General features: G+C 42.1%; 2 protein-coding genes across 2 annotated transcripts; both read left to right on the top strand.

Annotated features, from left to right (window-relative positions):
* Positions 1 to 104: 104 nt before the first annotated feature.
* On the top strand, positions 105 to 16,616 carry TAAR1 (trace amine associated receptor 1). The gene is made up of 2 exons (XM_044449022.1): positions 105 to 167; positions 15,487 to 16,616. The coding sequence occupies exon 2, from the start codon at positions 15,576 to 15,578 to the stop codon at positions 16,614 to 16,616; it is 1,041 nt and encodes a 346-aa protein (XP_044304957.1). The 5' UTR covers positions 105 to 167; positions 15,487 to 15,575.
* An 8,772-nt stretch (positions 16,617 to 25,388) lies between these two features.
* On the top strand, positions 25,389 to 26,431 carry TAAR2 (trace amine associated receptor 2). The gene is given in 3 exon segments (XM_044419141.1): positions 25,389 to 25,793; positions 25,795 to 26,405; positions 26,407 to 26,431. Coding segments are annotated over 3 exon segments (1,041 nt in total).
* Positions 26,432 to 26,795: the final 364 nt, after the last annotated feature.

Genomic DNA, 26,795 nt, shown 5'->3' on the forward strand with positions numbered 1-26,795 from the left:
ACGTCATCATGTTGGTTAAGATTTTACATCGGGCTTTGAAGGAAGCTCAGACTTGGATGGACACAGTTGCAGTAACTTGAACACACTGATGTCAAGTCTGGGATTTTATTTTCCTAATGGATCGGTGCTAGAGCTACATATTGTCTTGGTTCATGCATTGTTTTGAGGTAAGATTGATTTCTAATCTGGGGATATAGCTGGGATTTCTGTAAAGAGATCTTCAGCAAATTTTTTTCTAACAATATGCCCTTGTTAAAAGCACAATAGAAATATCACTTTGCTTGCAGCCACAGAAAAGACATACTTAAAAAAGCCTGTTCAGCAGTTGAAAATAAATGAATAAAGGCACAAATTTATTCTCAGGAATGAAGAGAATATGCATGAAACTCTTGCCTTCTCTAGAAAGTTTTTTTAGTGGTCTGAACAGAATAAAATGACTCTGAATTCATCCTGAATATGATGAAGAGTTTAAAGTTTAAGAACTAAATATCATTTGTTGATTTTTTGTGTCATTGATTTTTGACACAATATATTTGTGCCAATCTGTGGTGAATGTTTCAGTTACTACCAATATTACTTTTAATAGACTTATTTTAATTAAACATTAGATTTAAATTATGGTTAAAAATACCAAGGTACTTTCAACTTTTTACCATGCATGTATACTAGTTCACATTTGTAAGTTTTAAAATAATTAGTATGTTTATATTATGTGAAGACTCATAACAGTTTCCTCAGCTTGGTATATAAAAAATAATGTATTCTGAAAAACACGTGAACACCTGTTTTATTCAAATTGCTGGAATCAAGAAATGTGCATAAACATTTACTGAAATGCTCTTGGCACTAAACATTATTTCGACATAATTAGGAAAGGAACTGAAAATAAAACTGCCAAGTTCGTATTCCTCTCATACAAATCTTTGGTGCAACTACACTTGAAACAGTGTATTTTTGAATTGGAAAAACGGTGAAGAAGGAAAACTAAAATGATGAAGGGGCTGGAACAACTGGGATTGTTTAGCTTAGAAAAAGTGTTAGTAAACAGAGGCTTCATAGAAGTGTTTAAAATTATTCATGGTGTGAAGAAAGTGGAGAGGGAGACATTTTTCTTCATTTCCCATAATACTAGAACCCAGGATTATTCCATGGAGCTGATTAGTGGAAGATTTGGGTCAGATAAAAGAAAGTCCTTTTCCACATTGCACAAATGAACTATGGAATTCACTGCCACAGGGAAGAAGGACGGCTACCATTTTGGAGGGCTTCAAAAGGGGATTGGGCAAATTCATGGAAGAGAAGGCGATCAAGGACAACTGGACTTGTTGGCAATGTGCTTAACTGCATTCTCAGAGGCGCTGTGCCTGCTTACACCAGTCGCTGAGGAGCTTGGGCAGGCACAGATCTTGTACCCATCCTGCTTGAGGGATCCTTGGGCGGCTGGCGTGTGATCAGAGTGCTGGGCTGGATGGACCTTTGGTCTGATCCAGCAGGGCTCTTCTTACATTTTTAAGTGCCTACATTTTCACCAGGGATAGCGCTAATTAAAATCAAGCTGTACAGCTCTATTATCTTTTGATCGCTCGATCTGCCTGTCTAGACCTTTGCACTGAATGAATGGATTGATCAATTGAGCTGTGTTGTGAATCGCCCAGACAGTCTTGGCTACTGGGCAGTGCAGACATGCAGTAAATATCTCATAAAATTCAACAGCTACTAGCACCAATGTTGACAGACTTCCTTTGGCATTAATAGTGTTCCCTTGATTTTTGCAATCCAATGCATATTTGAACAGCAAGAAGCCCTACACCCCCTGCATGTTCCAGGCAGCATTTCGTCCGTCAGTGTCTTTTATTATGTAAGAAAAGGTGCCTTGGCACATGCTTCCAAAATCTCAGTAGTGAGCACCCAGGCACAGTTATACTTTAGCACACATTTCTAAGATCTGCTGGAATGAAGGAAGTTTACTTGTAACTAACTAAATGCCTAAGAAATTTGACTAGGAAAAAGTAAGAGTTCCAGCCCCTACCAGAATTCCATTCACCTACATGGCTTCCCTCATTGCCCACCTCACCCTCTGTAGCAGAAGTTATTACCACACAAAGAAGCCCTGTTTGTGCATTATGAGAAGTGGCCGGACTCAGGTAGTGAGTGGCCGTGCAGGTAGCCCAGGCCCTCAACATCATGGCACACTGTGGCCCAACCCACAGGTAGCCATTCCTGCTGCTTAAAACCTGAGGCAGAGAGGTCTTCATGCTCTTCAGAATGGCCAGTATGGAAGCTTCTGTTCCCCAGAAACAGCCAAGTGTAAGCACAGCTGGGTAGACCCAGAAAGCCGAATCTTAGTTGGAGAAGGAAAAGCAAAATACAGCAGGAATGGAGTATCCTGGAGTAGAGCATGGCTGGTTGACCAACTCTATAAACATGAAAACCGGTGTTAGGAAGTGAAGATATGCTGCAGCACTGCATTTCAAGGTCCCACTTTCATTCATATATTTAGCTTCATGTTGGCATTTTTTATCTCTAGTTTCCATTTCCTCAGATTTAAACCAATATAATGGAATTATAGGCCCTAAAGGAATTAGCGCAGTATTTTTATGAGTTGCCTAGGCCAGTAACATTTAACTACTTCTTTTTGCACAAAGTGGATACATCTTCCTTCCACAGTGCCCATTTTTGTAATTTCTTCATCAATTCAGTTTCATGTCCTCTCACTTAAAATAACTTGATACATTTTAGTAAAATGTACTAAAAATTATTCATTTCTGTTTAAATCAGTCACAGCACCACAAAATGCAGCCCTTATTTCCATTAGACATGAAGCATCTTATTTTATGTGTCTAATGGTTTGTATTCTTGGAATTCTTTAGAGCTGAGTTAGGGATGATGGAAAAATCCATAACAGATCCAATGGAGTTTAGATTTTGGTGAATCTGGCCAGCAGATTCTGCAGTGGGCCATCTTTTGCTGACTTGTGTGAAGATTTCACAGACTTACAGATAAGATTTTCACTTTGCAGAGATTTGGACTAATTTGCATCAGCACTAAAGTGTAATAAGTAATCTTCATTAGTACAATTGAGCAAGTACACATTAGTGCTAAAGTGAATTAGTGCAAAGATCAGATGCCAACAATGAATGGATGGCAGAATGCTAAATGCCTGATGATCCATGAGTCACAGACAGAACAGATTTGACAAAACCCAGACATACCTAGCTGAGAGATGGGTGGGGATTAAATGTTTGTGCATGCGAGGGCGGCGGGGGGGGGGGGAACGAAAGAGACTTTATCATGCTGATGTTAGATTTTTAGCATCATGGGAAATGAAGACACACTAAACTGTAAGCTGTTTACATTTCTGAACTAGCCACAAAAATGCTACCCTCTTTTCTGGAATTAGATATAGCATACGAACTGTTTAAGTAAAACAGAGAGCGAGCACCCACTTTGTCTAACAGGAACTAAAACGACTGCAAGAATGCTTTCTCTGGCTCAGCTCACAGGCCACAATACTGGTTGCACGTAGCACTCCAAGGCAGGCCCGCACGTCAGTTCAAGGAACATCAGCAAAGGATAACAGACAGTTCTTTTTATCATTGCACTGTGAAAGATAATACACACTCTCTCTATTAGCGAACGGTGCTGGCTGAGTGATTCCAGAAGTATAGTTAAAAAAGAAAATGGAAAAAGGGAGAAACAAAAACAAAAGGAAATAAAAACAAGAGGGAATATTGGCATGCTCAGGGGAACTGCAAGGTTTGCAGAAGTAGACAGAGCTGTATCCAACTAAGTTACATTCATTTCAATAGGTCTATTACAAATAGGACTAATATTAGATATAACCCATTCTTCAGAGAGGAGGACAAGAAGCCCCCATCCTGCAAAACAGCCTAATGTCCGCTGAGCATACTCTGTGGCCATGGAATGCCCTTGTCTGTCGAAGGGAAAGCTTGGAAAACTCAGGGAAGAGAAAAATGCCATGGAATATCCTGATGAACTAGATGTGGTAGACATGGACAATCAGCAGAGGCTATTCATAGAAGAAACAAAACTCATCAATCAAATAATCTAGCAAGCAAATTGGCACATTTTATTCATGCTCAGGAACTGCACCGTGTTGATATTAAATTAAAGAGGGAGTTGTTTAACTCCTTTTGCATGATGAGAGCAAGTTAAAATGGAAAGAGGACAAATAAATTGCCTGTATTTCTATTTATAAGGTGCTTTTCCATACTGAGAAGCCCACACACATGGCATCAGAGCAGGAGAGGGGGAACCTCTATGTTTCATGCCAAGGAGAGGACTTCTGTCTCAAATGCCACAATAGTGTGACCGGCCCTGGGGAGCAGCGCCAGACACCCAGACAGCAGAATCTTTTGGATTCATCCTGCACAGGCAGACTCATGAGAGAAGGCATGTCCTAAGTCATTTAGGGCTTTAAAAGTTAAATGCAGAATTCTGAAGGTATAACGTAAGAATGATTGCTGCTTTTAAAGTGGGAAATGTTACATTTTTCATCGATAAAAGGAACTTCATCATCACTGCTACTGCTCTATTACTCCAGCAAGCTCAGGGTGGCATAAATGGCTCTCTCATTTTATCCTTGCAACAGCCTGTGAGATCGGTTGGCCTGAGACACAGTGAGCATTATGTCTAGACGGGAATTTGAACCAAGGTCTGTCTAGACTCTTTCACGCCCTGTACCAAGGCTGGAGCTGGAGCTTGTGGCTGACTTGTAGTAGACTGGCAAGGATGCTGCCTCCTGGTTGGCTAACTAAAGCAGCAACCAAAGGACGGCTTGCTACCAGGACCACCCCTATCATTAAGCAGAGTGAGGCATTTCCTCCAGGAAGCTCAGAGATAGCAAGAAAGTGCCAGAGGGAAGAAGTGTAACCCGCATGGCTTGCCCTGCACCCCTGAGCTGGCCTGATGCCTTCTGATGCAGTGGAGGCAGATGTTCCCTTCCAGTGTTGCAGTAAGATTCACCTGCCAGCCCAGGTGGTTTCCGTCCGCAGAAGGGCCTTCAGCAGCAAAGTGCCTTGGGGCAGCCCTGCTGGCCCCCATAAATGATAATGTTGAAATGATGAAAGATTGATGCACCTAGAGGTAGAGTTTTATGTGGAAGTGCTGTGAGTTGCGTTGAGCCGAGTTCAGCTCTGGTATTCAGAACAAAATTCTGTGTTTGGAAGTTTGTAATTTCCTGTATATGTATGTGTATTTGTGCCAGAAACCAGGTAGTGGATCGTGAGGTTCTAGTAAAAGCTCAGAGTAGCTCCTGCAAACTTGAAGCCTGCCTATTCCTGCACTACACCCACTTGGTTATGCGATTCCTGCTTGCTAACACAGTTCCACTGGAGTTTGCATGTGTGAATTGGACCTTCCACTATAAATGTAATCCACACCCTGGCAAAATCACTAGAAAAATATTGTATGCAGAATGCCCCTTGGAAATCCATGGTATACACTAGATTTTAATGGTTGGAGGTTGACGTGTATTGAAAGTAAAATCATTGCCTCAATGTTCTGCTTGAACAAATGAACAAGGAACCAGATCCATTCAAACAAGGAACCAGTTTGCATTCAAACTTTTCAAAGTAGTCTCTGCATAAGAGAAAACTGTGTCCTTTAGCGTATGAAAAGTATGGTTAGGACAATTGCTTGTAGAACCTGTTTCACAAGAAGACTGACTTACACAATAATAGAAAATTATTTTCACTTTTGAAGTCAAAAAAGGACTTCCTCCCAATTCAAATGCGGAGCAAGCAATGAGTCTCGTTCATTAGTAGTTCTCGTAATGGGCAGTTAGTAGTGGCAAAAGCACGTATCTAGTAGCTCTGTTTTGCTGATTAACAAATATTGACAGATAGGTCTGCTGGATAAGGCCTGTTTGCTCAGCAGTGTAAGCAGTGCTAGGCTATGAAGTGTCACTTTTTGTACACAGTTCCCCTTTGAAAGGGAGTTCCGTTCATATATTGTTTTCCTCCCTCTATAGATGCTTGCGCAACATGGATGAAATGATGTATGTGACGTGGCCATCTTTGTTCATCATGCGCCTATAATGTTTAATTAAATACTAGTTAAGATCTGCCATGCTTGTGCGTGGAGATTAATAACTGGGCAGTTCTTCTGATACCAGTCTTCCGGCAGTTGCTTCGCAGACTTTGGCAGTATGGTTAATTCTGACTGCTAGAGGGCTTAAGAAGCAGTGTGACCGAGGATGGGTTCGTAGCTGGAACCTGAGCTTTGTGGAGTATACTTCCTTTCAGTGTAGTTGTGAGGAAGCTGCTCATCTGAAGAACTCTCGCCACGTAAGGAACGCTCAGATCAAAAGCATGGCAAAATGAGGATGCAGCAGGGAACGCTTTCCTAAGTTCAGAAGGTAGGAAGATGATATGGTAAAGCACAGGTTTGCAGTTCTGGAGCAGCTTTCCCCAATCTGATGCCCAGCTCATGTGCTGGACTACAATTCCCTGCATGACTGACTGGGAAAGATGGGAGTTGCAGTCCAACCCATCCACAGGGCACCAGGTTGGGGAAGGCAACCTTTTGCTGTACAAATTAAAAAGACCTAAACAATGACAACACGGCCACCTCAAACGTGCCAGTTGTGATACAAAGACAGGATGGAAATTTAATTAATGAATGCATTTCTTTCTTTAATTTCTTTACCAACCAACAGCTGCAGCTCTCCAGGTTGATAAGTTAAAGCCAGAATTTTGCTAGGACAGCCAGGTCTGGAGTCTGCCGAGATGCTGGTAGAAGCTGATTGAGGTTCTCCATTTTGGGAACTTGGTTCTGCTCCACCCTTTCTCAGCTTCTCCAATTAGATACAAATTATTCTATTTTATACAAGCTGGACATTGTTGATATCATCAAGCATTAAACTCATGTGACCCATTAGAACAGCTAAATTAAATTGCCTTGTGCTAAAAAAAAATACAAAAATTGCCAACAATCATTTATTGGATCTTTAAAAAACCCTTCATTTAAAAACGTCTCAGATTAAACATTTCTGAGATCTAGCAGCCTGGTGAGCTGACAGATGAACCATGGAAAGTTTTCAAATAACCTAAACACTTTAAGAGGATGTTAATGGGAGTGGAAAGCTTTGCTAATGTTAAGACCAGAAGGTAGTGATCCATTGGATAAATATGTATTTAATGGGGCCTTGTCCAAAAGAGTATTGCAGGACTGACAATCTTATCCAGGATTCCAAGCATCTTTTCCCATCCCTGCAGTTTTCTTGTCCCTGCTCTCAGTGCCGGCTCCAGGTTTTTGAGGGTCTGTCTTCTCATCAACACTGCAGCGGCTTCTATTGCTTGCTTCATAGGCAGCGAGCCTGTGAACAGGTGGGCAGTTGCAGGTTAGTGCCAGAGTGAAGTGGAGGAGCAAGTCTAGGGGACCATTGTCAGTGGGCCCCCACTAAAGTGTAGGACCTTGGCTGGTACCCAAACATGATGCTGTTCCTGGCTCCACTGACAGTCAATACATTTAGTCTTCATTGGACTGTTTTTGTTTTGGTGCCTCCTTCCATTTTTTCCCCTCAAAATACTTTTTCTGCTACTTCTGTAAAAAATCTGGAACTAAAAGTGTCCCTCTTTGCATACTGGTGTCCCTCCACTCCCACCCCAACCCGCTGAATCTCACTTGAGCACGCCCAGACTGCTTTTGCAACTACAAGGATAGTTATTACATGTGGCTAGTCGATCAGTTTATTGAATATCCCAATATTCCTTAATAATGCAAGAGGATTTTATTATTCAAATAATTCTGTGTTCCATGTTGGTAGTTTGGGCTAGCAGTTGCTCAGTTCATTACATTTGAATCTACTGAACTGGCATTCTCTCTCATAACCTGCACTCTTGAGTATCGCCGCTCTCAGTTGCCAAGTGTGACTTTTACGTAAAACTAAAGAACCAAGGGAGAAAGTACATAGTGTCCATATTCTGTAGAAGTGTAAGCAGGCATTCAGCAGTCTGATAAAAGTAGCTTTGTGAGGTCAAATCTAGGAAATGAATGTATTAAGTGCTTTGGTGTGCTCCAGATCTGATTGTGTTTCACAATGAGGTTTCCAACTGGGCTCCAATTTCTCCTTATTCTCTCCCTATCATGTCTTTATACCTTTGTTTTGGGATACGTGGCATTGTTATGCAAGAGATATTGCCAGGTTACCACAAATGGAAGGACTCTTTCTATTGAATCCTATAGTACACATACTGGACAAAGAGGGGAAATGATTTTTGACCTTTCTCCCTCAGTTCTCTACCACCTCCCATTATCCTAAGGCTCAAATCTATGGAGGTCATTACAATAGTTTGCTGATTCCTCCAGACTTGTGGATTCTGCTTGTCTTACAGAAGATGTTTGCCAGTAATAATGGCAATTAATATCTCTGGAGAGTCTGCACCTTGTCAAGGAATGTTTAGTCCTCTGTTTTTGCCAGACTGCAACTCCCATCATCCCTAGCTAATGTAATCCATGGTGAAGAATGATGTGAGGTCCAACATCTGGAGGCCCATGTTCCCTCTATATGGCATAGTAGTCTATTGGACATCAAGAGACTAGAATTGTAATTATTGCTCTACCACAGAGTTTACTGCTTGACTTTGTTGTGTGGCATGGTCCTTCTCCTGAGTAAACACACTGCTTCAGAGTTCCTTTTCTCAGTGCTTTACTGTTACACATCCTTATGGCCAAACATCTCTGAATTCACCCGGAGTGAAGTGTGGAACCCTCTCTGAGCCCTCCCCTTATTCTCTGCCCAGTTTAAGATACCTTCCCAGAGGCGGGGGTCTGGCATTCCTCACCTGCCCCACCCCTCCCGCAACTCCAACAACTGAATCTCCCGCCTGTGCTGCTGCCCAGCAACTGGCAACGCCTTCTCGGGAGAAGGGCCTCTGCATCTGGCAGACTATTCAGCTCTTGGTGCCCTTTCTAGGCAGACCCTGAACCCGCCTCCCGTTCTCCCACTGCCAGATCAGAGCTGCCATCATCTTCTGCCCCAGCTCTGCCCCTTGCTGGGCTCTCTCTCCATCCCCATAGCATGATTGGTCACCACCCCACCCAGCTGGCACAACGGTGCTTGCACTGCAGACACTCCCTGGCCTTGGTCTGATACAGTCATTTGCAGGCATTCCAAAATGGCTTCTTCTTCACTGTCCATCATCTCACAAGGGTTTTATTAATTGGATTATTTATTTAAAGAGATGCATTTCTCTCATCCTTTCATTGCCTGTATACTGTTCAGAGTGGCTTACAGCAATTTTAAACTGTAAAACATTATAAAAATACTCTAAAATATCAAAAACATTTACTAGAATAATATTTTTTGGAAAGTCAAATGCCAGGTGCATGTAGAGATATAAGTCTTGATCAAGCATGGGAGCAGTAACGTCCCATAGCATTCCAGAGGATCCTCCAACTCTAAAGCCCTGCCCAGAGGGCTGTAATGAGTAGGGAGCATTGGTGAAAGTTGGGTGCCCTGTCCATTCAGAAGAGGGAAACCAGATCAGTTTGCTTCTAAATGGGGACAGAGTGGAACCGTCAAGCATCAGTACCAAAGCACGGGGTTCGGTCTGTCGGGCTTGCCGTGCAAGCAGGGCATAGGTGGCGCAGGACGTCCTGGGGTGGACTCTGGTGCACCACCCCAGAGTCTGGTGCTCAGAGCTGTAGCGGTAGATTAAGAAGTACAGGTATGCATGAGGCTAGTCCCCATTGACAAACACACTGCAAAAGTTCAGGTGACTATGTTAATCCATAAAAACAACAACAACACAATTCTAGCAGACTTTGCTTTATGCCAAAGGCAGGTCTTTTGTAAAGGGAATGCGTCTTAATTGCCTATTGGAGACCAAGCTATAATATTTTGCATTATACGGAAATTTTGTTGCAGGCAAAATTTATCATCCAGCTACTATGAGGGCTGCAGCAAAACTCAGAGGGAACAGGGAAGCCTAACAGAGGTGAGACTGGCAAATGACACCAGCAATTCTGCTAGTTAAAAGGTTCCGGTGCTGCGTCCCTACAAGCCCTGACTCCATTACTCCACCACAAGTGCCAGAAGCCCAAGTTCTGAACATTCCTCCACCAGGTGCCATGCAGGATTCTTCTGAGATCTGTGTCAGATGTGCATTATTTTTATCTGTTCTAGCACAGTGCATCATTGTTGAAGCAATTTACTCTTGATGCAAAATAGGTGGGCAGATCTCTGTTAGATAAACCACTTTTCTAAAGTTATTTCCTTTCTTTATTTTATTACTCTTTTCCTTCATTCAAGTACACTAAAGGAAATTGATGGGAATGATTTGTTTAATGAAATAACATAAGTATTCATTTAACTGATGAATGCAAAGAATATTCCATTTAGACTAAATTTGATTAACCATTTTGTGAAACAGAACCATTTATCATCATTCCATGAAAAACAGAGGCAGGTAATTTTAGACAATTATCAGAAAGAAAATTGAATTGGGAAAATATAAAGTATAAAATGAATTGGGATGAAGGGCTTTTTCTGCATTAAGAGCCACACAGGAAAGCTGTAACCAGATAGAAGCTTATCATAAATGGAATTAGGCAAAAACATTCTGGTCAGGTCTTGGAATAAGAAAGTCTTCCATTATTAATTCAAAGCTTTTTGCCTCGGCTCACCTTGCTAGCCAGTGTGTCATTCCAGGAATTTTCTACAAGAGGCATTTATTGAGTGCTCCGGGTTCCTTACTTATGGTTTTTTATTGTTTCATTAGACATTACAATCTTCCAGTTTCGCATCTGTTTTTTGAGCACTTTTCCATTCTTCAAGAATGTCAATAATGTGGTATTATTCCTGCAAGCACGGTGCATACATGTATGTTTGCCCTATTCTGCTACAATACAGCTCCACCTAGAGGTATTGCCACCAAACAGCAGGAAAGGAAAGCTCTTTGCATAGCACTCCAACCTCTGACCCTAAAAAAACTGGAATGAGATATGGTGATGGACAGTCTCATTTAGAAAAACCCTTAAGTATCATATATTCCCTCTTCTGCAATAAAGAGCCATTTGTAGAGAGTCAAACCACAGGAACAAAGAAAGCAAGCCAGATGTTCGGCCCCCATTGCTAGTCAGAGTGAGTGCTTGTGGGGAGGAAGACTGGCCACAGTCCAGGTCCTCAATGCTGGTGTCACTGACTTAACTGCACCAGGCCAAACATGTTCTCCGTGCACATGATGCTCTGGCCAGCATCCCTGCTGGAGTCCACCCACAGCAGCAGCGTCGGAAACCCGGCAACAGCATCGATTAAAGTACCAGGCTCTGTGCCTGGATTTGGTGATGCTCCCATCCCTGAGACTTGCTACCAGTTGTGACTAACTATGAGTCACAGCCAGAAATCTCTGCTGCATGAAGTACTGACCTCTTCCAGCCCTGTTATCTCAGATCTTTCCAGTCTCCTGACTGTATGAGCAATTCATCTGTGGCCTATGCGTCCTCCCAACAGAGGCAAAGGGGATCCAGTATGACCCAGCAGCAGCAGCAGAAAGTCTGAGAGTGGTGTGAGAGAGTCATTAAAAGTTTTTCTGGAGCCAAGCTGCTGATGGATTGGATTGCCAGTCTTCAGCTGCCGGGAAGGGCAGGTTAAACTTTCACACTGGGCCAGCTGAGTTGTTCATTAAGCTCACGCTGCCTGCGGTGGCTGGTCTTGGATGTTACCATCTCAGGCCTGTTCCAGGAAGAAGAATGCTTGCCATGTTTTCTTGGCCTGGTGCCTCCCCAGAGGAGGCCATTTGGAGAATTCCTGCTGTCAAACTCTGCAATGAGTGTGGGCACAGCCTTGCCTGATTCCTTGAGGATACGTCATTGTGAAGCCTAGGAGAGTGCCTGCCAGCTGCCATTATGTTTAGGATGATCGCAGCCCATATAGGAAATCTGTCCCAGCCTTTGCCTGCCCAGTGCCCAAGAGGCAGTGGTGTGGCCAGGGCTGGCCCAAGGCATTTTGCTGCCTGCCAAGGTGGTGCCCGCCTTGGACTGGCAGATGACTCTTACATCAACACTCACAATTTGACAGCACCCCCCACTAAGTCAGAAGACGGTGAACTAGTCAGAGGGGAGGTGTGCAGCCTGAGCTGGCTCCAGGTTTTTGAGCCAGATGCCCTCCATGGGACCCTCCCTCAGCAAGTCAGGCTTCTCGCCACCACTGGCCACAGTAACTGTGGCTTCTTCTCCTCTTCCGTATCCTTGCGGCAACTTGCTGGCTTAGCAGGCAGAGCCAATGAAGACGGAAATGCCATTTTTATTCCTCTTTCTCACCACCACAGTTGCCTGGGCCAGAGCAAGCAAGTTGCAGTAATGTAGACGCAGCTAAAACTGTCTAGAGAGAATTGGAGTAATGAGCACTAGAGACCTTCCACACTACATTGCTACATTAATCGTACCAAGAGCATATACAAAATTTGCATTTCAAATTGCAGATATCAGGTATCACATGTAAATGGAATCGGGTGTGAATCCCATCATATTCCATATAGTACGGTCAGTACTGAGACCGGCTGCACTCAATGAGACTTTGTCCCAGGGGTGGAGTTGCATAGTGCGCATCTTCCTGATGTGCTGAGAACTCCAGACTGCTCCTAAGCCCACATTATTTCACAGATGCTTAGCTGCTGACTCTCATGTCAGGATACTGTTTTATTGCTGATAGTCAGGTGAGTCTAACCACAAACCTGCCAGTTATTCTAGTGGGTGTTGCAGTGGCTATTTCAAACATTTGTTCCAAAGGATGTTGTAACTGACAGCTGCTGTCTTGGAGTTGCATGTGCCTCTTCATCCAGCTTCTGGAGGTGCTATAGCATGTTTCCCGAGATTCTTCCTATTCTGTATCTCGTAGCCTAACTGGAATCCACCATTGCTCATACTTTAGGAACCAATTCAACCAAGCTAATATTTACCAAGGATACACATTAGTCATGTAATCAAATGTGACTCTCAGAATTTATTGCCCAGTGTCATAAAGTGAAGGTGCCATTTCAGGTGCTCTTGGTAGCAGGGCCCTACTGGGATCCTGCTTGCCTTTGGTGCTGGTCCTGTGTGCAGGGTGGGGAGAGCATGACACACAGCTCTGCCCCGAATACCTTCCCATGAGTCCCTGCCTACTGAAAACTGGTCTAATTCTGGAGTAGATGCTATTGGAACTCCTTCCTGTATGTAGCAATTCAGAGGAGTACCTCTGAATATATATAATAATAAAATGGAAATAGGGACATTGTCCATCTGAACAGTGCTCATTTGTTCTGTATAATATGTTATAGGCAGCACATAGTAAATTGCACCAATATTGATCCAACACCTAAAATTCATATGCAATAGTGGTGAAACCTGGCATCTTCAAGGGCTGTTTCTGCCCTTCTCCAATTATGTGGCCTAAGATGATCAAAGACTTTGGTAAAAAAAAAAAAAAAAAACCTAGATTGGAGGCATCTTGTTCCAAAACATTCCTTGGCTGCACTCTTCCAGTTCTGGAATCAATCATTTAACATAATTGATCATGATCTTATTCATCATGAAGCAAACAAACAAAAGAGAGAATTCCTTAGTAATAGAATAATCAAAATAGCCCTCAAGTGGACCAAAGGAAGGAGGTGAACTTTGGGATGAGACAGAGATCAGCTGAATCTTTTCTCTTGACAGCAGAAAAGCGAGTTCTTTCACTCTGCAGACATTTCCACCTGGGCTCTGTGTGTCTAACTTGACAGTTGGGGAAGGCCTTAAATCATGTATCGCATCTCGCTGTATGACTCTATGACCTTAACTGAAAAGAAAAGCAAGGGTTTGGACTTGTTGGTTAAAAGATTCACTGCTTGGAAAAAACATTTTAATCATTGGAAGGAAAGTGCTCCAACAAGTAATGCAGATGAAAGCCTCATGGGCTCAATTCCCTGCAACAAATCATGGCAGGAAGCATTTACAATGCTAGCTGGTGGTACGGGAGTCTTCCCAAACTTCTTTTTTCTTGCTTCTTATTTGAGGCAAGTTCATTCACGCTTGGAATTAGATATTTTTTTTCTTCCTGATGGACAAGTCCCATCCTTCGTTGTCCCTGTCCACCATGCAGTGCAAGGAAAGGCTTGTACAGAGGAGTTGACATGGTAATCTGTGCACACAATGCCAATGCAGACTTCTTCAGCCTCCTACCTGCTCCCTCTCCTTCTTCAGCCTCCTACCTGCTCCTCAGCCTTATATTCTGATGGACTCTTAAGGATACCAGAGATGGCTTGAGAAAGGGTGAGGTCCCCACAATCATGATGTCTTAAATAGGCAGCACTGTCTGTATCATGGTACCCTTGTATTATCATCACTCCTGCATGATGCTGGCGAGAACAACAGCACTTTCTGGTGAATAAATGCTTTTGAATGGAATTGCTCATTCCACTTGGAAGCAACTGAACCAATCCATTTAGTTACGCTTTTGCAGTGTGGGTTGTCAGTATTGCATTTCCATCTGAAAAGCACGATGATTATTATTTTGTTGTTTGTTTGCACTTTAGAATAAACATCAATCCTGGTAAAATTACTGTAACATGATGATGATAAAAGAGAGGGGCTTTCCTTTCAAGAAAAGGAGCAATCCATGAATAACTGTGTAATTATCTGAAGCCTTCCTATACTGTCATTTCCGCTTTATCATGTTAAGCACAAGGACTTCAGAAACAGAATATGTTAAAGTAAATGATTGCCAGCATCTTAAAAGGCTTATCCTGATCCTGTAGGCATTGCAACTGTTCAGAAGTGGGGTGGGCAAAACTGCACAAAAGGTAGGAAACCACCAAAATAACAGTGGCTGGGAGAAAAGTGGTGGGCCCAGGGGAGAGTCGACATGGTCCTCTGGGGGAACCTCAGTTGGCCATATTGGGAGACCAGGCCTGAGGGTCTGCAGCCCTGTACAAAGCCAGTTGGAACCCGCCAACTACATACTGTAGTCTGACTGCTGCTTGATCCCAACCCTCCGTTTTTGAAGGGTACCTGGCTTTTTGGCCCCTGAGGGACCACCCTGCACTGCTGGTGACCATGGGCTTATCTCATTGCGTTCCAGTAGCTGAAGCCATACAAGCTGTGGCTGATGTCACCATCACTATGGCTCACCTCCTTAGAACGTGACCAAAAGTACACAAGAAAATCTTTCCTACTGAAAAGCACGGAGGCAAGTGAAATTTAATGACCTTCTGCCCACTTTCTGTAATACTTCCTGCTCTGATTCTGATTTGGCTCCAGGAAGGAAAATCAGAGCAAAGGCTTTGCTTTCTGCCTTCACACTGGTGTGGGTGAAAAGAGGGGAGATGGCACTCAGCAGGTGTAGTGAGGGGGGAAATTACCATCACTGGTGAGTGCGGCAAACCCTGTAATGTCACTGCAAGACAGCCCTGGTCATAGCTTGCAAACCAAGCTGGGGAAGGAAGCAGGTGATTTTGTCTCAACGTTTAATAATATTCATGCTCTGCTTTTCTCTCTTGGCAGATACTCCTCCTCTTTCGGATGGCAAAAGACTAAGGAATTCTTGGTTTTGCTGTAAAAAGCACCCCAAGCACAATACCCACTGGATTAGCATGTGCCTGCAGGCATCTGAATCTCTAGGAAGAATGCAGCTGTGCTGCGAATCCATAAATGGCTCCTGCATAAAGAGCAGCTGGTCAATTAGTGTTCGAATTTCCATGTACATCTTCATGTTGTGTGTGATCCTTTTGACTGTTGCAGGCAATTTGACTGTTATCATCTCTGTAGCACATTTCAAGCAGCTCCACACCCCGACCAATTTTCTCATCCTCTCTATGGCCACCGTGGACTTTCTGCTGGGATTCTTTGTCATGCCTTATAGCATGGTGAGGTCAGTTGAGAACTGCTGGTATTTTGGGGACTTCTTCTGCAAAATCCACACCAGCGTTGATATCATGCTGAGCACCGCTTCGATCTTCCACCTCTCATTTATCTCTATTGACCGCTACTATGCAGTCTGTGATCCGCTGAGATATAAAGCAAAGATAAACACTTGTGTTGTATCAGTCATGATCTTCATAAGTTGGATTTTCCCAGCTATGTTTGGTTTCGGACTAGTATTCTTTCAGCTAAATATGTTAGGAACAGAAGATACATTCTACAAACTCATCTATTGTGTGGGTGGCTGCTTTGTCTTCTTCAATGAAACTTCAGGGGTGGTGAGCTCCATGGTTTCTTTCTACATCCCAGGATTCATCATGCTGTGTGTCTATGGGAAGATATACATCATAGCCAAGAGGCAGGCCAGTTCCATTAAAGCTGCAGTGAACCAAATGCAAATCAGATTTGAAGCACAGCATCATATTTCACACAGCAGAGAAAGAAAAGCTGCAAAGACTTTAGGGACAGTGGTAGGAGTGTTCCTCATCTGCTGGTTCCCATTCTTCTTCTGCACGGTCACCGACCCCTTTATGAATTACACAATACCACCTCTTCTCATTGATGCCATGGTTTGGTTTGGTTATTTGAATTCTACATTCAACCCAATGGTTTATGCATATTTTTACTTGTGGTTCCGAAGGGCCTTGAAGATGATTTTACTGGGGAAGGTTTTTCAGCAAGACTTATCCAGAACTCAGCTATTTTTGGAGTAAAATGCCTGGAAATGTGAGACTCGCTGTCTTGTCAGACACTGCCTTTTCAAAGAAAAAGGTGAAAGTAGAGCAGCTGCTATTGTGATGTTGCCTTTAAGAATGATCCAGGAGTGGACCACAACATTGTGTACACTGTACCTAGGTTTCTGCAAGGACCGGGGCCTGTTATGCAAAGGCACTCAAGGAGTCATTCAGCAGTTGTATGCGCTCTCTGTCTCTCCATCAGAACTAGCAAAAGGCTTTCATGCCAAGAAAGGTGCTGTGAAGCAGAGGCCGTCAATGGCGGAAAGCGTCTTTGGCGTGTGCTCAGTCCTGCCATATTGGGCTGTGGGGCAACAGAATCTTCAAGGGAAGGGCTCCCATGGCATTTGCTTTGCCAATGTTTTGGGAGTTCAGAAATCTCAAGCAGACGGCATCCAAAATTTTCTTGTGGGGAACTGGTGGGCTGCAAGGGGATGCAAAAAAGACAAGCCAGAATTTACATTCCCAAGCATATGTGCAACGTGGGTGATCTGAGCATCGAGCTCCAGGATCCCTTGTGAATTGACAGGGGATACTGGGAAATTTCCCACAGAATGTGCATTGCCTACTTAATCAGCTGTCTGGAAGAACCTAAGAACCCTCTGAATATGTTGCAAATCTTTGCGATCGTAAAAAATTGAGTATGTTGACCTTGAATGGATTTTAAAACCTTTGCCATACTATTCCAAAGGAATAGTAATTACATTACATTGATTTTAGGATACAAAATTGGATTGGAAATATTTAAAATAATTCTATTCCTTAAACTGGAGCACAGACATCATGAAAGGGAAGTTATATAGTCCACTTAAGTCACTAGAAACTTATGCTAAAAAATGGTTTCACTATCAAATTTTCTCCCAATTTGTCTGGAAAGTAGATATTTATTACAACTCAGACTGTGTCTCAGTTTAGCAATGCCTATCAAACTGCATGTGTTGGGGTTCTTTCTCTGTGTGCTTGTGAATCCCAATTTAATCAGTTTAAAGTTACAATGCAGACATGTTTTAAAAGTTTGATGTTACATCGTATTGAAAATGAGCAAAGGAAGTGACTTACTGAAAAAGGAAAATCAACAGAGAAGGAGCTGTCAGCTGGATTTTAGACATTCCTTCTGTCAGGTTTATATGCTGTCATTCAATAGATGAAAATTGTCTTGCTCTGTACAACTAACCTGTGGAGTCACCATAACTGGCTAGTGTGCATAATTAAACAGATGAGAATAAACTGCATTTGTTGATCAAAGTAATGTTCCTGCTTTTTAAAATGTACTTGAGTATGCTGAAATGAAAACGTGTTACCAGATCAAACCTATCACAAAATCTCCCTTCCCTGAGGAACGCAAGTCATGCTTTACAGCACCAGTTTCCTTTGGGAAAACAGCTGAAGAGGTATCTGTCTTGATAATAACTTGTTCACTGTCAATTGCATAGATTGTGCAGGCATGAGGAAGAGGAGGAGGAGGAGGAGGAGGAGGAGGAGGAGAACCACCACCACCACAGGCTATCAGCATTCCTGGAACTACAGTTCCTCTTTCAGCTTCAGGGCTGAATTACATTTCACATTCCAGTGGCAGACAAGGCCAAGAGTAAAAGGACTGGGGCACAGAAACCAAAAAAGCAGCGTGTAAGTTAGCTTAAAGCTCTTACTGCCAGTAGGCATAGAGGCATTTCAGCCCTTCAGAGCAGGAAAAACCAGCACAAAAGGCAGGAAACCACCAACGTCTGGTGGTTGGGGGAAAGACGGTCAGCCAGGAGGATGGGGTGGGTTCTTGGAACAGCCAGATTTGGCTGTCTAGTTTGACTCTGAGAAAATATCAGACCCTAGAATCCCCATCGTTGCTCCTCCTTGCTAGTGTGCACAAGATGAACATGTCATAGGATATAGTGTGCAATAACATTTTGATAAGCGTGTATACGATACAGTTAAACATGCACCTCTGTATCGCATTTGGCCTTGTAAAGTGTAGCAACACTGATCCATGTCTTGATTGAATCACCGTGTACATTTCCTCTTCCCCTGCTCCGTATCATTGGCTGCCATGATACCATTGGCAAAACATGATGATGTCACGGTATGGATCACCACAACTTATGGAAATGGAGTGAGGAGAGCATTTTCAGTCCTTTCCATATGCTGACATTCCCACATTGTGCATAGTTTTGCTCATTCTTTCAAAACCTAAACAGATTTTAGTCCCAGTCTTGGTGGGTGTGCAAGGCTAGAACAGTCCTGGAAGGGGGTTTGCCAGAAGTAGTTTGGGCTGACTTTTTAATTTTAATTTTACTAGGAGAAAAGCAGCTTTATCCAGTGAGCTATCCTGTTCTCAGTATCAACCAGAAGCACCTGTAGGCAAACTGCAGGGCTCTTCGGGTGTTTTGGAAATGATGTTATCCAGTTGGCACTGGCATGCTTCCTAGGGGCCTCCTATCCCTTTAGAGCAGGCATGGGCAACGTATGGCCACGGCCAGCATGTGGCTCCCCAGCCTCTTCTGCACTCTCCACCCAAGTGCTAACAATTCATATTTGCGGAGCAGCAGCATTTTCCCTTTAAATCAATATTTGCCCCATTGTCCTTTTAATACTGTGAACCATCTATTGCTAGTTTTACTACAATTCAAGACCCTCTTTAAGAGCTGTATTAAAGGTATTTTTCCCTCCCAATACCACACTAAAACACCATTTAAGTGTGTGGCCAAACCCAGAATAAAATGCATTCTCTTGTGTCTGATTAGACCACATTTGCAGTTTCTCATGGAGCCTTATTTCCTTTTGTTTTCATCATTTCTTGCCCCATAAGGGAGAGTTACATTTTGCAAAGTTCCCGAAGTATTTGCCTTCATTAGCACCTAAGCAGCTCTGCTGTGGAGTTGTTGATATTTATGGCAAAGAATACAACAGAGATGTTTTAATGAGGTCTCCTGGTTTCTATTTAAACCCAATCATACAGCAAAAGAGGGAAATGTTTTGTGCTTTTCTTTGATCTCATTATGAGTTAAGGTTATCCTATGGGAATGCAAATTAATACACCTTCAAAGTATCATTTCCCCTCTTAGGTCTTATGACATTGGCTATCAACACATTTAATTGCTACCCTCATCATGGAATCCCCAGAAGACTTCTTGGTTCTCCTTCTGTTTTTAAGTAGTTCTCCCATGGATAACACCATATGGTTAACTTTCCTGAAAACTTGTACATATGGATGGTATGAAAGCATTTGCTTAATTAATTGCTAGTGGTGAACTAGGTTGTTTAAGATGCAATTGTGGCTCTTCACAACCATCCCTCAAATCCCTGAGTATAATTCCTCTTCTAGTCCTAACTCTTTCATCTGATCTTCCTGCTGTTGTTATTCTGCTTTTCTTCCTTGGCCTTTTCTAACTTTCACTGTTTCTCTGTTTCATCTCTCACAGTCAAACTAGACACAACATTGAACATGTGATTTACAGCCATATGAGATGAAAATAATAACAGAGAGTAGAATTTTGAAAAGACTTCACATGGAAACAAAGAGTTGAACCTTTTCCTCCCCTGCTGTGGCCATAACTGAGGAATCACCACCCATCACCACATGTATTAACTCTAAAAGAAAAGATCCCATTGGTTTTGCTTTCCCGTTCCCCACTTCTGACCCAATTCACCTCTCTATTTCTTCTCTTGTGCTCCTCCGGTTTCCACAAAGACAGAGGCACTATTTTCTCCCAATGAAAAATAATGGGAAAGAGCACAATTAAGCTTCAAGCTCACATGATCTCCCCTCTCCTCCTCCAGTGCTTCCATGAAGACAAACTGAGACACCGTTTCCTTTTTTTTTAAACTAAGCATGGGTTAGGGTAATCTACAAACCCAGACAAAAAGTAGTTAGGCAGAGTTCCACGTTTCATTCTTTTGTTTCTTTTAAAACAAAGGAGAGGGGGGCCCTGCTCTGTGTCTGAGCAGAAGAAGTTAGACAACAGCTGCTGCTGAACCTTTTCCTCCTTGTCATTTATCCTTCTTTGCAGCTGAAGCTGCAATTGCATAAATATATTTCACATCCAGAAGTAGATATAGTAAATATCCTACTGACACAGAGGGTAATGGACCTTTGGGGGATGGTTATCAATAGTGGAGGAATTTCCACTCCCTTCTTCCTTGTTCCCTAAACTTCAGGTGGATATTTGCATTTTTTAAACATGCATTTGAATTGCCTATTCACAATTAATTTAAAATCACATGATCTAGTTTGGCCTTCAGAGTATTCAAGCTTCCCATGATGTAGTTTGCATGACCATCCACTGAATTATTTCCAGTTTTAAAAAATTCATATGGTGATCTAAAGGTGCCAGCTTTTATTAGGCCTAATAGGTGCCGTAATGTTTACAGAAAGCATGTGTAAACTTGGGAAGGTGCAACCATTCCTGAAAATATGGCCTCATACTCACTTGTACCCATTAAAAAAAAATTCTAAGCTGTTTCATTTCTTATAATTCCCCAGCGGGGTCTGACTGCTCTCTCATAAAAACACAGCAGCAGTGTTACCCAGTTTCTTTTAGAAGAGGGGGTTGGAAAGATTGGATCTTAAGAGCATTGGTGTATCACTGGCTTTATGTAAATAGCCATCAGGTAGGAGAAGAAAGCCATGTGTAATGGCAATGCATAAAATGTTATTTTAGCTTTGGAGGAAAAAAATCTGCAATGGATTTCAGTGAAGCTTTTGCTGAATGAGAGGCCCTTGATTTCTGCTCAGTCTTCAATTTGTTAAAAAGAGGTTTAGACAGGAAAAATTGACAATAACACCCTGTGTTGAGAATGACACCTTCAGTATTGATTTTATTTGACAGTGAATTCTGTACCTGCAAAATTGTGGAAGTAGAATTTGGTTGGGATATGAAAATTGTCTTCTTTTTCTCCCTTGTTCAGTTCAAACAAGTGTTGAGTTTCTGATGAGATGATGGTGATGGAACTAATCTTCACTAACTTCCAGGTGCATCAGCCTAGACCAAGACAAGTATATGCATGTACCACAACAGGCTGAATTCAGCCTAGATTTGTTTTTTCCTGTACTGCAAAGTACCTCAAATGTTGCTGATAACCACACCAAAGGAGAATTGTGGGTAAATTCCATTTGTGGCAGCATACGCATCCGACCAGTTTGGCAAGAGCTGAAGAAGTTCAAGGTTCGTATGGGATGGATCGCTCCTGCAGCGACCTACCATGGACTGAGATGGCCATGCAATGGGATGGGATGAACGGGTGCACAAATAAATGTGGGTATTTCATCAAATTTCCATCGAAATTGAATGATATCTTAGTTCATACTAAATGTTCATAACTGAGATATTTATCCTGCTAATGCACCTTCTTCAGATCAGTACTTGATGCCCAACCACAATATTGATGGACTGCTTCGTCCAACCATAGTCTTCCTAGACTCTCTGCTCATCCTCAGGGGCCATTCCCCAAATGTCACCACCAAAGGAGGCTTGACTGGAAGCAACAAGAAGGAGGGGCTTCTCTGTTGTAGCCCCCAGTTTATGGAACAATCCCCCCACCAAAGCCCACTTGGCACCAACTTTAGTATGTTTTTGCCACAAGATTGAGCCTGCTCTCTGTGCCAAGGCATTTCCAACTCCAAACATCACAGCAGAAATGGGTATTGTCAGTTGTCTTTAGCAAGCCTAGCAGGATGGACTTGTCTTAGCCACTTATCTAGTTAAAATTTGGCTTAAAATCTCTAGTGAATTTTTATTATGCTTTCACTGTTATTTATATTTCACACTGTATTTTATTAACTGTATCAGCTACAATATTTTACATTGCATTTTATTGTATTTTATTAACTGTACATTGCCCAGAGAGCTCTGGCTATTAGGTGGTATAGAAATAAAACCATCACCATCATTATTATTATTTTTTTATTATTATTATTATAACATTTCTATGCCGCCCCTTGCCGAAACCTCGGGGCGGCTTACAACATGATAAAATACATTGAAATACAATAGTACATAATAAATTACCATTAAATACAAAAATACAAAGAATACATTGACTTACAAATATAAAATTAAAATTATCAGTATAAAATAAAAATATAGGAGGAGAAAGAGAAGGAAGAAGAAGTTGCCCTGGCCAGATCATATGTTTTAACAATTGAAATGATGTTTAAATAAAAAGGTCTTTACATTATGTTGCATTTATAACTCAAAGCGGCTTACAAGGTTTTCCTCCTGTCCATTTTATCCTCACAACAACAGCCCCAGGGAGTAGGTTAGGCTGAGAGTCTGCAGCTCACCCAAAGACACCCAGGGAGTACCATGGCTAAATGGGGACTAGAACCTGGATCTTCCAGTCCAACACTCTTAACCACTATTCCACGCTAACTCTCCATATATTTAATGCATATAATATATACAGTCATTGCAATGAAGTCAAATGAATCCTATGCAGGAAAATTCATTTTCTTTCCAAATGATCAATATTAGGTTTTATCCGATCATGGCTGTGCCTTAGTGGAAAGCACTATTTTCACATCTCTCTTATCCAGCTATGCCCCTTATCTCACCCCAAAAACTACTCCTGTGTATTGGGGACCTTCCAAACAGAATCGAATCTGGAAGGAAGGCGGCAGCAGGCAATGGGAAAAATGGGGTGTCCTGACCTGCATGGGCAGAAGTGCTTGTCACTTAGGCAAGGCCACAGCTGGATAAGACCCGTTACAAATGCAAGACTAAGATACGCGATAATTAGGACAACACACACACACACACAACCCAAAATGTCTTTCTCTGTTCATGTTGGTTGATTAACTGAGCAGAAGCAACTATACTGCAGACTCTGGTTCTTTCTCACCGATACTGTGCTGTGAATTAGCTCAATTTATTAAGTTTAACTGTAAACCACTACAAACAGAACAGAAAATTTACACCTTTTCATTATTAGCTCTAGTGCAGACCCTATTCATTCAAAGTTGTCATCCTACATTAGCATAGCTCTTCTAACAGCTCTTTGATCAGGAATGTATAGATATTTGGCAGCTGGATTTACAGAATGATCCACAAATCAGTTAAAGTGGTTTACTGAAGAGGATTCAACCAATTATATTTAATAGGATTTAAGACTCTATCCCATTAGTTGCTGCTGTCTAGGCCAGGAATTATTTCCTTTTGTAGAGAACTCAAGGTTGGGTAAAATGGCCACTTTATCTCTGGTTCTGGAACTGTGATTCAAACAGGCTCAGGGGCCCAAAACAGTTGAAGGAAGCCAGGTTGGGGAAGGCCATCACAGAAGAGCGACACACACAATTGTACCTCACACTTGTTTGGGACAGGGAAACAAGCGTTACTGGCAGAACGAACAGCACGCCGGGCCCTGTCCTTCTGACAAAAGGGGAGGTGCGGCCCTCCTGACATGAAGCTACCCCTGCGTGAGGATGACTTGGAGAACGGCAACAAAGCAGAAGGTCTTCTCAGTGGTGGCTCCTCAACCATGGAAAGAACTGCCTAGCAAGGCTTCTTCCATAAGAGAGCTCCTCTTGTTTTTCCTCTTTCGTTGTTCTCTTCTATTTCTTTTCATTGGCCACTGTAACAGGTTTTGTGCTTCTGTTTTTGTCTGTAAGTCACAGCAACTGAACATTCCGGATTCTGAAACTATTTCAGTCACCTTTTGCATCTTGCCTGTCCTTAGCAATTGTGGATGTTTCTTTTGTTATTCATCTAGGATTTTTATTTCTTTTTGCTGCAGGATTTTTTTTTTATGGCAGGGGGTGCATTCTTCCCGAATAATGTTCCTGGTTTTAGTCCATGTTGGCAGCATACTAGAGGTCTTGAAACAGCTCATGGAACATTGTATGGAAATATGTATATATGTGTATCTGTTCTGCTTCTATCTTTGTAGCTAACCTGTTTTTATATTCTCCACAATATTGTGTTTTTAAGGTTTCTAAGCCTTGTAGATCACCCAAACAGCTTTGGCAGTTAGGTGGTGTGAAAACAGAATAAATTAAATGACTAATGTATTTGTAGAAAGAACAGTATCAAGTATACTAAGAATGTCTTCTATGCACTTTAATGTTTACATTTCAAATTTTATTGCATGGTTTTGCTTCTGTGTTTTCTTAATATAAGATGTAATGATATTTTTACTGCACATCCCCCAGGAGGCTGAGAGTGCAATTTACAGATAAAATAAATATACAAACTAATTAAACAGAGGAGTTTTTCCCGCTCCCATGAACAATCCTATAGCAAAACTCAGAGGCTTCCACACCACTTGCTCTGCTTTTCTGCCCATTTAGCTGGAACATTTTTGAGAGAGGGGCAAGGAGGAAGGAAAAGTCTACCCTTTTCAGCCTCTTCTGCCCCTTTGCCCCAAACTCCCTTTTATCTCTCTTTGGGATTGCAGTCTTTCATCAGCAGCGGCAACGAGGGGCTGGAAGGGGGCAACCTCTGAATTTCCATTTCCATAGTCAGAACTCTGCTCGGACTTTGGATCTGAAAATTCGAGATATTGCCAGGGGCCATAGAATTGTTCCTTAAATTACCAGTGGATCACCATCTATGGATTGGGTTGGTATTTTTTCGTCTGCCAAAGGAAAATGATTCCTGGCATATTAATAGCTAGAAGTTACTAGTGTTTTTCAGATAACAGAATTTCTTGCTAAGCTTGTAGGATATTTCCTGAGAAATACCCATGTAGGCTTCTAACACACCAGTTTCAGCACACACTAGTTTCTGAATCTAATACTAAATATTCTTATTTTTAGATTTCCAGATGGTCTTTCTTAACACTTCCAAGGATGCCATTGATTGCTCAGAGTTTGGAAATGGATCTTATTCTGAAAATCTTAGGTCACTGAGTGTCCGAGGAGCCATGTATGTATCCATGAGTGGAGTCATCATCATCACAGTTCTGGGGAATTTAGCAAGCATAATTTCAGTTTCCTGTTTCAAGCAACTGCACTCCCCAACTAACTTTCTCATCCTCTCCATGGCAGTCACTGACTTCTTGCTTGGCTTCTTCATTATGCCCTTTAGTATGGTCAGATCGGTAGAAAACTGTTGGTGTTTTGGGAAGACTTTCTGCAAAATCCACTACAGCTTTGACCTGATGCTCTGCTTAGTTTCTATTTTCCACCTTTGCTGCATTGCTGTTGATCGTTTCTGTGCCATCTGTTATCTGTGCCATCTGTTATCACTATTCATGCAAAATTACTTTCTCTGTAATTTGGCAGTTGATCGTCATGTGCTGGTCAGTGCCAGCTTCTTTTGCTTTTGGGGTGATTTTCTCTGTAGCTTATGCTTCTGGCATTGAAGGTTATGAGGTTTTAGTGGTGTGTTCCAGTCATGTTTAATAAATTTCTTATCCAGTCATGTTTAATAAATTGTGGGGAATTATTCTGTCTTTATTTGGCTTCTTCATTCCTGGTGCTTTGATGATTGGAGTTTATGTACAAATCTTTGATGTGTCCAGAAAGCATCTGAGATCCAACTTGTCCAGAAATACAGGTGATGAAAATCCTCACCAGCTTTCCAGGAGGAAAGACAGGAAGGCTGCAAAGACCTTGAGTATTGTGATGGGGGGTTTTCTTTTCTGTTGGTTTCCATGTTTTGTCACATTTTTAATTGACCCTTTTATTGGTTTTTCAATTCCTGCTGTGTTATTTGATGCTTTAACTTGGTTTGGCTACCTCAACTCCAGCTGTAACCCATTAATATATGGCTTTTTTTACCCATGATTTCAAAAAGCACTTAGATGTATCCTCTTAGGAAAGATATTCTACCCACATTTCTAATCTGTTCCGAGAAAATCAATAAACTAAATCATTTATCAACCCAAGGCGTTCCATAGTTTTTCTGGCATGAGTGGCATTTTTTCTGTGCTTTAGGCTTCAACATAAAGCTGAGGCACAAATCCATTTTGACCACCACCTGTTCTGTCTTCTTCTTGGTTTTCTTCTGAACCTTCTGCAAAAGCACCATTTTTGCTACTTCAGAACACCCAACCTGTGCAGGTGTTCAAGTGCAGCACCAATCCTGGAAGCCACACTGCCATTGTTTGCTTGTTTGTTTGAATGATTCACTTTTGCACGGTCAAAAAGTTCTTTAGCTAAATAACTGCTGTGATTGCAGATTCACTTCCACCAACACTGGTTAAAGTGCTTCATTAACTGCTGACTCT

The sequence above is a fragment of the Varanus komodoensis genome, unplaced genomic scaffold (genome assembly GCF_004798865.1).
Source record: "Varanus komodoensis strain SLA01 unplaced genomic scaffold, ASM479886v1 scaffold1, whole genome shotgun sequence".
NCBI lineage: Eukaryota > Metazoa > Chordata > Lepidosauria > Squamata > Varanidae > Varanus > Varanus komodoensis.

Excerpts from the sequence above, each read along its gene's own strand:
- TAAR1 (XM_044449022.1), top strand. The coding sequence starts at position 15,576 with ATGTGCCTGCAGGCATCTGAATCTCTAGGAAGAATGCAGCTGTGCTGC.